This window comes from Fukomys damarensis, unplaced genomic scaffold (genome assembly GCF_012274545.1).
Source record: "Fukomys damarensis isolate Sample0158 unplaced genomic scaffold, DMR_v1.0_HiC HiC_scaffold_34, whole genome shotgun sequence".
In the NCBI taxonomy this organism is placed as follows: Eukaryota; Metazoa; Chordata; class Mammalia; order Rodentia; family Bathyergidae; genus Fukomys; species Fukomys damarensis.
In genome coordinates this window covers 19,813,829-19,827,323 of record NW_022900946.1, presented here as the reverse complement: position 1 = coordinate 19,827,323, position 13,495 = coordinate 19,813,829, and the positions used below count along the sequence as shown (strand labels likewise).

Here is a 13,495-nt window from a genome sequence, read left to right as displayed (position 1 = left end):
AAAAAAAAAAAAAAAAAAAAAAAAAAAAAAAAACACAACGAAAAAACTATATGACTCTTATCTCAGCAGTGCCCCCCACCAAAAGGAGAGAAGCTGCATGTAGTGGTATACACCTGTAATCCCAGCAATTGGGAGGCTGAAGCAGGATTGAGTTTGAGGCTAGCCTGGGTTACATAGTGGGTTCAAGGCCAGCCTGAATGACATAGCCAGACCCTGTTTCATAAACCCTCTGCAACAAAAGAGAGAGAGAGCAAGCAAGGCTAGGGGACTGAGTCCTTGACCACAGTTCCCTCAGGGGCAGTAGTACGTTACCTGTGCCCCGGTCTCATGGTAGGGCAGCTGTTCTGTGTGAGGTCTGCCAGGGAAAGCCTGTAATCAGTGTGGTTGGACCTGAAAAAAAACACACATTGGTTTTTGTTTTGTTTTATTTTGTGGTACTGAAGATCGAACCTGGGACCTCACACACGCTAGGCAAGCACTCTTAGCATTTAGGTACATCCCTGGCCTTTTATAAAAATTTTCATTTTGACACCGGATCTTACTGAGTTGCTGAGGCTAGCCTCAAACTCGTTGATCCTCGTGCTTCAGCCTCCCAATAACTGGGATTACATTTGTATACCACCGTGCCTGGCTGCCATGTTGGTTTTTAATGAGGAACCAGACTCCCCAAAGGAGAGAAGTGATTGGCAGTTCAGGCACATTTTGAAGGTAGCTACGACAGGATTGGATACGGACGGACTGAGGTAGATGAAATGATACATGGAAGATCCTGAAGTGGCCCTGTGACGGAAGGAATCAGTAAGTGACACACAGAGAGGCAGCAGAACGGAAGTAAAATAACAAATTGACTCATCAATAAGGGTCGGTCGCATGTAAGCCCTGCCTGGATGGACGTCACACTGGGTTATAGCTCCTCCTTTTATAGGGTTTCACGGCCTTGACTTCGTTTGGGTGGTTACATTTCATTCTCACAGTTCAAATCACGGTCACAGAATAGTTCATCTTTTCAACCCAGATGTAAGAGTTCCTTGCACTTGGGCAGTGTACCTTGAAGATTCGCCCAGTTATCTATTCTAGTCCATAGGAAGGGGGTGTTCAGGGTCAGGGGAGCGAATGTTAGCAATGGGTTATTTCATCTAGACACTCTTACGATCATGTGGCTCCAGTCTCTTCAGAGCTCAAGGTCTTGATGCACCCTGTTATCTCAGGGTCAGACCGAATGCCTCATTCAGCATTTAGTGCCTTCGGTGCCTATTCTGAGCAAAACAAACTGCTGTTAGAGACCGCAGAAGCCATTTTACATTGTAACACTTTATAGGTTTTTGCTGTTTATAAAAGTTTTCCCTATCAGCGCTGTGCCATCAGACTTTCTGTACTGAATGCCAAGGTATCTGTCTGTGCTCTGTTCTGTGGGACCCAGGGGTCAAAGGAACTAGAAAAACTGACAAACAGAGCTCTAAATGTTATTTAATTTTAATTTTAATGTGAAATGGCCACACATGCGAGTGACTACAATTTTAGATACTGCAATTCTATAAAGTTTTTGATCTGAGCACATGGAAGATGAAGTTATATTTATTGAAGGTGGAGTAAAGTCTGGAAGGGCATAGGTTTGGTACGAAAGATTAAGAGTTTGGTTCTTGACCTTTTACATTCGTGGTGCCCATTGGCTGTCCAAGTAGAGACGCTAAGCAGGTAGTTGATATGTGAGGCTGGAGCTGGAAGTTGGGAGGCATCTGCACCTAGGCAGAATTAAAGCCATGGTGACAGGAGGAGTGCCAATAGGCAAGGAGATGTCTTGGGCCTGCTGAGAAGTGGGAAAGGTGAGGGAAACCCTGCCGACAGTAGGGACCTACTGCCAGCTAGGTAGGAAAAGCAGCTACAGGGGCTGCATCTGTAAGGACCAGGAAAGAGGAACGGAGTCATCCGTTGAGAGTGAAGAGGGAAAGCTGTTGCCAGTGGATTGAAAATGCAAGAGGAAATAAGGATCAGTTTTTCAGCAGAGAGGGTGAGCAGACTAACAGGCAGATGTTCATGAAAGGGCTCTTTGGGAATTTAGCATATTCAAGAAAGAGGGAAGGCACATACCCCAAAGGAAGAAGCCTGAATGCTGAGTTAGGATCTTTGGCATTGTCTTCCTGGCAGTAGCCCCTCCTTTGTGGAGCTCAGAATTGTTGTGTTTGGCGGGTGTGACATCATGGTAGCCCTGTGGAAGAAAGACTAAGGCAGACGTTGAGGGGGCTGGGGAATATTAAACATGAGCCTTCAGGTTGCTGCAGTAGAATATAGTGTTAGCTTTCTGTCGCTGTGACAAAATACCTGAGAAAATCAACTTAAAAGAGGAAATATTTATTTTGGCTCAACGGTTTCAGAAGTTTAAGTTCATTCTTTCTAGGCCTGTGGTGACACAGAAACATCAGGGCAGCAGGTCATGATGGATCCAAGCTGCAGTAGCCTGAAATCAGAGAGAGAGCCAGAGAAAAGCAGGACAGGGACGAGATACAGTATATCCTTCAAAGCTCCTCCCTCCCAGTGACCTGCTTCATCTGGTTAGGGCCCACCTCCTAATAAGCCCGTTTAGCTAATGAACTCATTAATGGGTTAACCCACTTGATGAATTTAGAGCCCTCATGATCTGTTTACCATCCAGAAGTCTTCAGTTGGCAATCAGGCCTTCAACATGAGCCTTTTGGGTCCTAGCCATAAAAAACACCTGTTTCTCAGAGTATCCTTTCATTTAGTTACCTCACTACTGTCAGGGATCATTGTAACCTCTTTCAAATAGGAAATGTGTCAGCTTTCTTCTGCTTCTACCTCCTCATTGTGGATTTAGCTTAACTTGACATTTGGCTTTTTGAGGGACCGGGGGTCCTGGAATCGGTTCCATTTGTCCTTAGTGTTTCCCAAGCAGGTGTCTTGGGAGCTCTGTCTTGCAGCATGTAAGTGTGGGGCTTGAGAAACACGTGTTCTGTAGTGACGTGTCCCACCTCAGGACAGCAGCTGGTATTCATGGACCAGCTACTGAACATGCACCTGTTACGGCTTTCCCTTCTAGATTGCAGATTTGAAAGCAGCCAAGCAGCTTGCCTCTGAGATCACCTCCAAAGGAGCATTTCTGTATGACTTGCTGGGAAAGGAGGTCGAGCTAAGGGTAAGCACATGAAGAATGCAAGTTTTTCTTCCAGTTTTTTAAAAAAATTCTGTTTCTTGCTTTTTGGTTCTCATTTTCTTAAGCTGTACCTGATTGAAAGAGAGAAGGTTTGCGATTTAAAATGATGCAGTATGTTGGATGCTATGACTGCTTCTACTGGGCCCAGGTTTTACTCTCTTAAGCTTCCAGTTTAAGAAGGGCAAATGGGTGGCATGTCACCGAGACTGCCCTTCATGTGCCTGTGGCAGACATTATTAATTATGATGCCTTTTCCATGTTCCCCATGAACTTCTTTAGGATCTTTTTAGGGTGCGTGTGGTGCAGTACTGGGGTTTGAAACTAGAGCCTTCACATTGAGCTTCATCCTCAGTCCTTTTTATTTTGAAATGGGGTCTCACTAAGTTGCTAAATTGCCCAGATTGGGCTTGGAACTTACAGCCTTCCAGAGCACTGGTTTGGCGTGCACCCATATACTCAGCTGAGTTGAGCATCTATAAAAGCCTGACTTGCATTCCGATGTTTCTGTTATGGAATGAGATCTGACACTGCGGGTGGAGGGTGGTTGCAGAAGTCTCCCAGGTGATTCTGACATACAGCAAATTGGGATCAACAAGCGAGGGAGTTGCTCACAAGCAGTTGGAGTTTGTGTTACTGTTACTTCTTTGCAATCTTTATTCTAGCTAGAGCCACTCAGGGAGTGTTCCCTCTCCGCTCCACTTAAGCAACTGTTTGAGAGTCTGTTTCCTAAGCTTTACTAAACACACTCACTCCACATCTAGATTTTCCTCACACCAATGAGTTCATGTGCCTAGGCATGAGAACAGGAATCATGGTTTAAAGATTACCAGGTGATTCCAACGAGAAGCACAGTTTGGGAACTATTGATTTGTTTTGTTTTGTTTTGTTTGATACAGGGTCGTACTATGCAGTTCTGGCTGTCCTTGAACTAACTGTGTAACCCAGGCTGGCCTCAAACTCATGGCAATCTTCCTGCCTCAGCCTCCTGAGTGCTGGGATTATAGTAGTGCAGCACCATGCCCAGCCAGAGAACTACTGATTTAAAAAGAGATGGAGTATAAGGATTGATGGCATTTAGAGCATGTGTTCAATCTAGAGTTTTTACATTCAATAAATTTTGTTCTCTCACTTTCTGCTGGGTACGTCAGCTTTGACCACTGTCACTGCCTTGCCTGTATTCTGGTTGCTGTAATGTAATGGTATTTTTTCCTTCTGCCTTTTATTTCTACTCTAGAAATGGCTGCCATGTGGTGAAGGGTGGGTAGCAAAACGGAACTGCCACTAAGTTCTGCCAACCAGTGCAGGTGACTCATGAGGCAACTTCAGGCTTTCCGTGTTTCCTGCTTACAGTGAAGTAGAGCACATATTCGGGAGAGACCTGGAGACAGGAGCTGGTCACTAGCTAAGTGCCAGTAGAGCTCTAGGTTCATTGTGAGACTTCCCCAGTGTCCTGGAGTGAATGATAGGGACTCAGATAGTCCATGGCTGACCTGTTCTCAAGGAAAGCATGGCCTCTGAATATGATTCCTCTAAAATGTTGTGTGTAGTCCTCATCTGAGGAAGAGCCCCATCCCATATTTGTTTTTCAAGCATTCAGGAAATTGTGAGGATCAGTCATCGTTCTTTCATAGTTTAATTTTTAACCAGTGGAGGAGGTAAGGCATGTCGTAGGATAAGGGTAGTCCAGGTGGCATTTAGTAAGGTGATCTAGGAGCTAGATATGGTGGTGCACACTTATAATCCCAGCAGTCTCGGAGGCTGAAGCAGGAGCATCCCAAGTTTGAGGCCAGACTGGGCAACTTAGTGACTTAGTGTGACCATGTCTCAAAATAAAAAATAAAAATTAAAAAAGGATTAAAAATAAATAAATAAAGATTTAAAAAAAAAAGGGCAGGGATTTGGCTCAGTGGTTCTGCCACCTGCTTTGCAAGCACAGCAGCCCATGTTTGATCCCTGGTACAAAAAAAAAGATTAAAATAAAAACTAAAGGACTGAGGATGTAGCTCAGTGCTAAGGCCCTGGACTCAATCCCCAGTAACACACCCACACCCACATAGGGTGCTCCAGGAGCCATGTCTTACACTGTCCAGGCTACTAGAACAAACTATAATAAACTAGATGGCTTGAAAATTACGGAAACTTTTTTCTCACAGCTCTGGAGATGGAGAAGTCCTAGCTCAGGGTCTGGTGAGGGCCTATTCCCCATGGACAGTGCTCCCTCACCTCTGTGGTGTTGGGCATTGAATCCAGGGCCTTGTTCTTGCCATCCTCCTTTAAAGTTTTACTTTGAGACAGGATCTTGCTGATTTGGTCAGGTGGGCCTCAAACTTGGAATCCTCCTGCCTCAGCTTCCCATATAGCTAGGAATACAGAGGTGGACCACCATGCCTAGCTAGACAGTGTTTTGGCTTTTTTTTTTTTTCCTGCGTCCTCATACAGCAGAAGGGTTAGGGAGCTCTTCAGAGTCTTGTCTATAAGGTCACTAACTCCATTCATGAGGGTGCCACCCTCATGATCTAATTACCTGCTAAAAAACGCACTCACCTTTTAAAATCATTACATTGCAGGTTAAGATTTCAGCATATGATTTTGGGAGTGATATGTTCAGTCTGTAAGCCACCTCATAACTGCATCTACATTAAAATCTCATGTCTCAGAAATTTCCATTGCTAATAGGGTAGTCACAAATTTAGGTTTATTAACTCTAGAGACAGGGCCAAAGTGGCTATTTTCCTGGATATTTGTCATATGTTAGGCATTGGAGAGACTTCATTGTAAAACAGTTGCAGAGGCCAATAGGGATTTAGATAGCATATTGTGCTGTGCTAGGTTTGGGGGTCCCCTGGCCAGAAGGCAGGTTGAGAAGCAGATGTGGGGTAGTAAGATCAGTTTGCCCATGGAGGGAGTGGCACATGGGACCTTAAACTGAAAAGGAGGACCTGAGCTCTGGGAAGGGTTCAGGTGGGCATTGGAGGATGTTCGTCGGAGGTGATTGCAGAGGTGGCTTTGCATCACAGATCCACATTATAATGAAACTGTTCTGTTCCTTTGGTAACTAGGATTGAAACCAGGACCTTGCACATGGTAAGCATGTGTTCTACCACTGAACCACATCCCCAGCACCTGTAATGAAATTTTGGAGAATTAGTTCATAATCTCTATCTGGATCTAGGAACATTAGTTTTGTTTGTTTGTTTGAGACAGGGTCTCACTATTTGAGACTGACCTGGAACTCACTATGTAGCCCAGGCTGGTCTCGAACTCACAGTGATCCTCCTGCCTCAGCCTCCTGAGTGCTGGGATTACAGGCATGCGCCACCACACCCAGCAGGGAACATTAGTTTTGAAAACTCCATTTTTTTTTTTTAATGTGTGACAACTGATGCTACCAAGTCCTCTTACTTGAGGACTACAGTAAGTATTGTGAAAACTCCATTTCTGAAAATATTTGTTAATAGTTTTATTGTTTCTCTTAGAAACTGAGAACAGAAGCCATTGCCAGACCTCTGGAAATAAATGAGATTGAAAAAGTGATGAGACTTGCAATAAAAGAGATTTTGGTAAGGTCACTTTGCTTTTAATGTTTTTATATGTAGAACTAAAGAACATACATTTCGTGCTTGTGCAAGACGGAACAAGCTAGGCCTAGTCACAAGGGATATTCCAGGGTGACTTACGAGGATATTCTGTGATACCTATTTAATAAAAATTCATCAGCTTTAATAATTTTAATTCAAAATTCTTAGTAAATAATATCCCCCTCCCTTTTTTTGTGGTGCTGGGGATTGAACCCAGAGCTTCGACCATGCTAGGGACGTGGCTACACCCCAGCCCTTTTCCAGGTTTCCATAAATCTAAACAGCACTGTAACAGAAAGAATGAGCTCTGTCCTTTACTCACCTGCCATCCATTATTTGCTCCTCTCACCTAAAGAATTCACTTAGAAGGCAAATGATGAGAAGGAACTCTAGGTTCAAAATGCGTGGCTTCAGAGCCCGCCGTGAATTACTACTCTACCTATCTGTCCTCGCCTTTGTTCACCTATAGAACGGGGAGCATGACAGTGCCAGCTGCAAGGGGTCCTCGTGTGTTAATTATGGCAGGGCACGTTACCCGTGGTTATGAGTGCACAAGAAGTATTCAGATGTCGTTAGTGACTCATTTTACCCTGTCTATAGAAGAAAAGGGGCTGTATGTAAATTAGGAATAGGAATAAAGTAAGACTTTGCTGTGAGCTGTATAGAAGCCAGACAAGGTGCGGACCACCTGCAGTCTTGGCACGCTTGGAGGCTGAGGCTGGAGGATCACAAGTTCAAGCCCAGCCTGGGCAACTTAGGAACTTAGTAAGACCCTATCTTGAAATTTTAAAAAATTAAAAGGGCTGGAAATACAGCTCAGTACAGAGGTCCTGGGATCAATCCCAGTACTGGGGGAAAAAAATCATACTTTTTTTTTTTTGTAACTCCTTTGTCATTAAATAGCAAAATTCTCTGGGTGGCCCCTTACAGGGGGTCAGAGCCTCCCTAGGTAAAAGGGATGTGGCAACAGGGAATAGGAGATTGGTTACTCTTAGGGGCATCAACCAGATAAGTATGGTAAGGATAGCAAGATGACAAGTGGGCATGACAGCACAGGCCCATAACCCCAGATTCAGGCAGAAGAATCAAAAGCTCTAGCCCAGCCTGGGTGATTTAGTGCTTAGTGAGACCCTGCTTCAAAATGAAAAGTTTAAAAAAAATAAAAATAAAAAGTTTAAACAGGGATAAGGAGGTGGCTCAGGGCAAAACCTCCACCCATACCACACCCCCCCCAAGGTATTAGCCAAATTATTTGCCACTGTAGAAGAGAGTTAAAATATGGAAAGAAAGTTAGAATGAACCTGAAATTGGAGCTGTTGGTTAGAAGCCTAGTTTGTTTTTTTTTGTTTTTGTTTTTTTTTGGTACCGGGGATTGAGGGTCCTTGGGCTTTCGAGACAGGCAGCGGAACTACTGAGCTAAATCCCTGGCCCTAGAAGCCTAGTTTTTAATGTGTAGATAGATAAATACAGGACTAAAATTTGATATATATGCATATTCATGGAGATGCATCATTTATTTATGTGCACACACAAATATACCCATACTCATACATTTCTGAGCTCTGAACATACCTAGCATCTAGATCACTGCCGCCGCTACCGCTGCTACTGCTGTTGCCACCACTGCTGCTGCTGCTTTTTTTTTCTCCTTTTCAGTACTGGAGTTTGAACCCAGGACCTTCACACTGAGCTATATCCCCAGCCCTTTTATTTTTTATATTGATTCAGGGTCTCACTAAGTTGCCCAGGCTGGACTCGTACTTGTGATCCTCCTGCGCCAGCCTCCAGGAGTGCTGGGATTATAGACATGCCACCATCCCCGCTTGGGTCTTAGTTTCTAAAGGCTGTTTCCCATTAAAGGGAACCACACTCTCAAGGAAAATGGCTGATTCCAGAGCTGAGGCGGGAAGAGTATAAGCACAAAATAAGAAAATGCTCAAAGGATGACTGAAATCTGTCAGAGGGACATGGAACCAGCCCAGTGGGCTTCCTGTGGCCAAACCAAGGGTGATTTAAGGAACAAAATAAATATAACTTATAGTATAGCTGAATGAATGAATTAGGAAGCCATGGGTTCTCACTAACAAAAAAAATGTTTCAGAATAGCTCCCCACAAAATATTTATTAATTACAAAGAGGAAAAGTAACTTATAGAGAAGCCTGTCCTTAATCCAGTGATCAAAGTGAACATCACCTGAGTGAAAGGAACTGAGATCCTGACACCTTATAAGGGTGCAGTCCTTTCTGTGATGTTCTTGCAGCGATGCATAATATGATAATCAAACAAAGCTAGGCTCAGAGGCATTCAGAAACAAATTAGCCTGTTACTCTTCAAAAGTGAGAAAATCATTGCTAGGCATGGTGGTGCACACCTGTAATGCCAGCACTCAGGAGGCTGAGGCAGGGAGATCACTGCAAGTTTGAGCCTGGCCTGGGCTACAAAGTGAATTCTAGGCCAGCCACAACTTCAAAGCTAGACTCTTTCTTTAAAAAGCAAGCAAAAAAAAAGTGAGAGGGTCATAAAAGTCAAGGAAACCTGAGAGCTTTCAGATTGAAGGAACCCACAGAGACTTGCTGGCCACAGGCTTTTTGTCCGCTGTGGAGGGCTTCACTGGGAGAAGCAGGAAGACCAGAATGGACCTGAGGGTCACTTGGTGGTCATGCGCCAGTGTTCCCATGTTGTCGTAATCGTTTGTACTGTGCTTGTTTACGAGAAAGTCCTGTGGGTAGGAAATAAACAGTAATTTGAAGTGGTAGGACATCAATCAAGCCAGCAATTTACTCTCACCTATATCAGAAAAAAAGTGTTTTATATTATACTCCAGCTTTCCTGTGAATTTGTGATTTTTTTAAGTTAAAAAAATTTTGTTTTTGGCTGGGGATTTAGCTCAGTGGTTCACCTGCCTGCCTCTCAAGCGCAAGGACCCGAGTTTGTATCCCGGTACCAAAAAAAATTTTTTTTGTGTGTGAAATTATAGTTTTTTTAACTGGTATGTTATACACACACACACACACACACGATAGCTTTCATAATAGGGAACTGGTACCTGTACATGATACATCTTGCTTTTTTTCCCCATTCCCCTACTCTCCCATCAACCCCTTTTTATTTACAAAAGCTTTGTTTCCATTTTTCCTTCTATTTTCTTTTTTCTCTTGTCCCTTCTTTTCATTCCCCTTCTCCCCTCCCTTATTCCCCTTCTCATTAGAACATTCTCTTCCCATTTCCAAATATCTGTTATATCTTTTGGCCCTTATTTCCACTTTTGGTTTCTCACACCAGAGAAACAATGTGGTATTTAAACATGTTTGTCCAATTTATTTTACTTAAGAGTATGGTCTCAAGATATATCCATTTAACTAGAAATATCTCAAGCTTATCCTTCTTTATGGCAGAGTAGTACTTCATTGTATTAAAAAAAAACCCCACACGTCTTTACCCATTCATCATTTGATGGGCATTTGGACTATTTCCAAGATTTAGCTGCTACAAACTGTGCCTCTGTAAACGTGAGTGTGCATATGTCACTGTGGTATGATGCTTTTAATTCTTTCGGGAAGATACCAAGAAGGGGATTAGCTGGGTCAAATGGGACCTGTAGATAGAGTGTTTTGAGGAATCGCCACACTGAATTCCACTGTAGTTGCACCAGTCTACACTTCCACCAACAGTAGAGAAGAGTCCCTTTTTCACCACAGCTCTGAAAGCATTTCTTTTCTTTTGCACTCGAGACCTTGCACTTTCGAGGCAGGAGGCAGAACCACTGAGCTAAGTCCCTGGCCCCCTGCATCTTCTGTTCTTTTCCACTGATCCTTGGGTCTGGGTTTTTTGTTTTTTTCCTGCCAGTCCTGTGCTGTTTCTTTCACGGTAACTTTGTAGTATAACTTCAAATCAGGGATTGTGATGTTCCCTGCCTTGTCTTTGTTGCCCAGATCTGCTTTTGCTCTTCTAGGTCTCTTCTGGTTTCATGTGAATTTTAGGATTATTTTCTCTAATTCTGTGAGCTATACTATTGGTATTTTGATTGAGATTGTATTAAATCTGTGTAACAATTTTGGCAACGTGGCCATTTTCACTGTATTGGTTCTTTCTACCCAGGAATAAAGGATAACTTCCATTTTCTGATATCCTCTTCAGTCTCCTTTTCCAGAGTACTGTAGTTTTCAATGTGAAGATTCTTTACTTCTTTTGTTAGATTGATTATATTTCTCCCCCCCCCATGCTATTATGGAAAACATTGTTTCCCTAATTTCTCTCAGTGAATTTGTTATTTGTGTACAGGAATGCTATTGACTTTTGAGTGTTGACTTTGTATCCAGCTATGCTACTGAAGCTGGTTATTAAATCTAGAAGTATTTTGGTGGAGGTTTTGGGGTCTTCTGTGTAGAGTATCATGTCATCCACAAATAATAATAATTTAACTTCTCCCTTTCCTTTCATATCCTTATTCCTTTTATTACTTTCTCGTGTCTAATTGCTCTAGCTAATGTTTCCAGAACTGTATTGAACAGGAGTGGTGATAGTGTACATCCTTGTTTTGTTCCTGATTTTAGCATGAAAGCTTTCAGTTTTTGTCCATTTAAGATGATTTAGTATGATGTTGACTGTTCGTTTGTCATAGATAGTTTTCATCAGATTGAGACAAGCACAATCTATTCCAAATTCTTTAGGGTTTTTATCATGATTGTCAAATGCTTTTCCTGCAGCTATTGAAATGGTCATACGGTTTTTGTCCTTGGCTCTGTTAACATGGTATATTACATTTATTGATTTGCATATGTGGAGCCATCCCTGCATCCCTAGGTTCAGGGTATTGCTTGCTTCCAGGATTGACTTTAGGAGTATTGCTTCCCTTTCGATTTCATTAAAGAGTCTGAAAAGTAACAACATTAGGTGTTCTCTAAATTTCTTAAAGAATTCAGCAACGAGTCCATCAGGGCCTGGGCTTTTCTTTGTTGGTAGGTTTTTAATTACATCTTCAATTTCATTGACTGATACTGGTTTATTTAGAATTTTTATATCTTTTTGATTCAACTTTGGTAATTCATATGTATCTAGGAATCTGTCCACTTCTTTTTTCCATCTTTTTTCCCAAATGAATTTAATATTGATTTATGTAGAGAACTGCTTTTATGTGTGAATGTCAAATGTGTTTTTAAAATATAAATAGCTTTTTTCTTGATTCAAACTTTTTTCTCATTAAGTTCATTGGTACTCTTTAAGTATACAGTACCGTCACATTTATCGTTGGGATTTTGTACCTTTAAATGACAGATCTTGGTACTCATTTTTTCCCCATACCCCTGTCTTCCCTTCACCCCCTTCAACCTCCTGTATTTACAAAGACTTTGTTTCCACTTTTTCCTTTTCTCATATTTTTTCTTTTCCTTTATTTCCTTTCCCACTTCCCCTACACCTTTAGCTCTTTTCTTCCTATTTCACATTGTCAATTATACAATTTGGATCTTATTTACACTTTCAGCTTTTCATCTTATTAGAATACAAGTTCTCAAAGTAGGTATTGATGATCTGGATTTCTGCAGGATCTGTTGTGATTTTACCCTTTTTATTCCTAATTACATGGATTTAAGTCTTTTCCTTTTTTTACAAGGTTGGGTAAGGGTTTGTCAATTTTATTTAATCTTTCAAAGAATCAACTATGATTCATTGATTCTTTATATTAGTTTTTTTGGGGGGAGGTTGGTACTGGGGATTGAACTTGGGACCTTGAGCTTTTGAGCTTTATATTGTTTTCTTAGTCTCAATTGCAATAATTTCTGCTCTGATCTTTATAATTTCCTCCCTTGTAGGAGCTTTGAGTTTAACTTGCTCTTCTTTTTCTTGAAGTTTGAGGTTGCACATTAGACTGTTTATTTGAGCTCACTGTTTTTCTCATATGGGAATTCACCACTATAAATTTTCCTCATAGGATTGCTTTCACTGCATCCAAAGAGTTCCAGTATGTTGTATTGGCATTGTTGTTTAATTGTAGAAACTGTCTCATTTCTTCTTTAATTTCATCTGTAACCCATTGATTGTTTGGGAGGGTATTATTTACTTTCCATGTGTTTATAAAGTTTTGTGGTGTCTTTTGCATTGATTTCCAATTTCATTGCACTATGGTCTGATTATATGAATAGGATAATTTCAGTTCCTTCACATTTACTTAAGCATGTTCTGTGAGCTAGTATGTGTTCTATCTTGGAGAATGTCCTGTGTGCAACTGAGAAGAATGTGTATTCTGATGTTGTGGGGTTGAACACTTTGTAGACATCTACTAAGTATTTGTTCAAAAGTTTTGGTTGAATTCTGATATTTCATTATTCATTTTTTGTCTAGTTGATCTATTTGTGACAATGGGGTATTGAGATCCCCATTACAATTCTATTAGTGCTTGATTTTTTATGTCTGTTAATATTTTTTTATATAGTTATTATGCTGATATCTGGTGCATCTATATTTGTGATTGTTATCTCTTCCTCTTGAATTGTTCCCTTTACAAGGATGTAGCTATGTTTTTTGACTCTCAATCAATCTTGGCTTGAAATACACTTCATCTCCAAATAGAATAGCTACTCCTGCTTTTCTCTGGGTTCTTGCTACATGTAATACAGTGGACCTTCAACCAGCCTGACATACAAACAACTTGGGTTATGACCAGAATTTTAGTTTTAACTTATGAACAAAGTCTTGAGTTACAACCTTTTCTTCCAGATGACCTCAGATACAGATTGAAGCCCTAAAGAG

General features: G+C 41.5%; 1 protein-coding gene across 2 annotated transcripts in view; it reads left to right on the top strand.

The window, feature by feature from the left end:
- The window catches only part of Cluap1 (clusterin associated protein 1), a 46,506-nt gene that overhangs the window by 6,428 nt on the left and 26,583 nt on the right, over window positions 1-13,495 (top strand). For both annotated transcript variants that reach the window (XM_010644047.2, XM_010644046.2), the window contains exons 5-6: window positions 3,056-3,151; window positions 6,646-6,729. In XM_010644047.2, coding sequence (XP_010642349.1) covers window positions 3,056-3,151; window positions 6,646-6,729 — 180 coding nt within the window. The remainder of the gene's footprint in view (window positions 1-3,055; window positions 3,152-6,645; window positions 6,730-13,495) is intronic.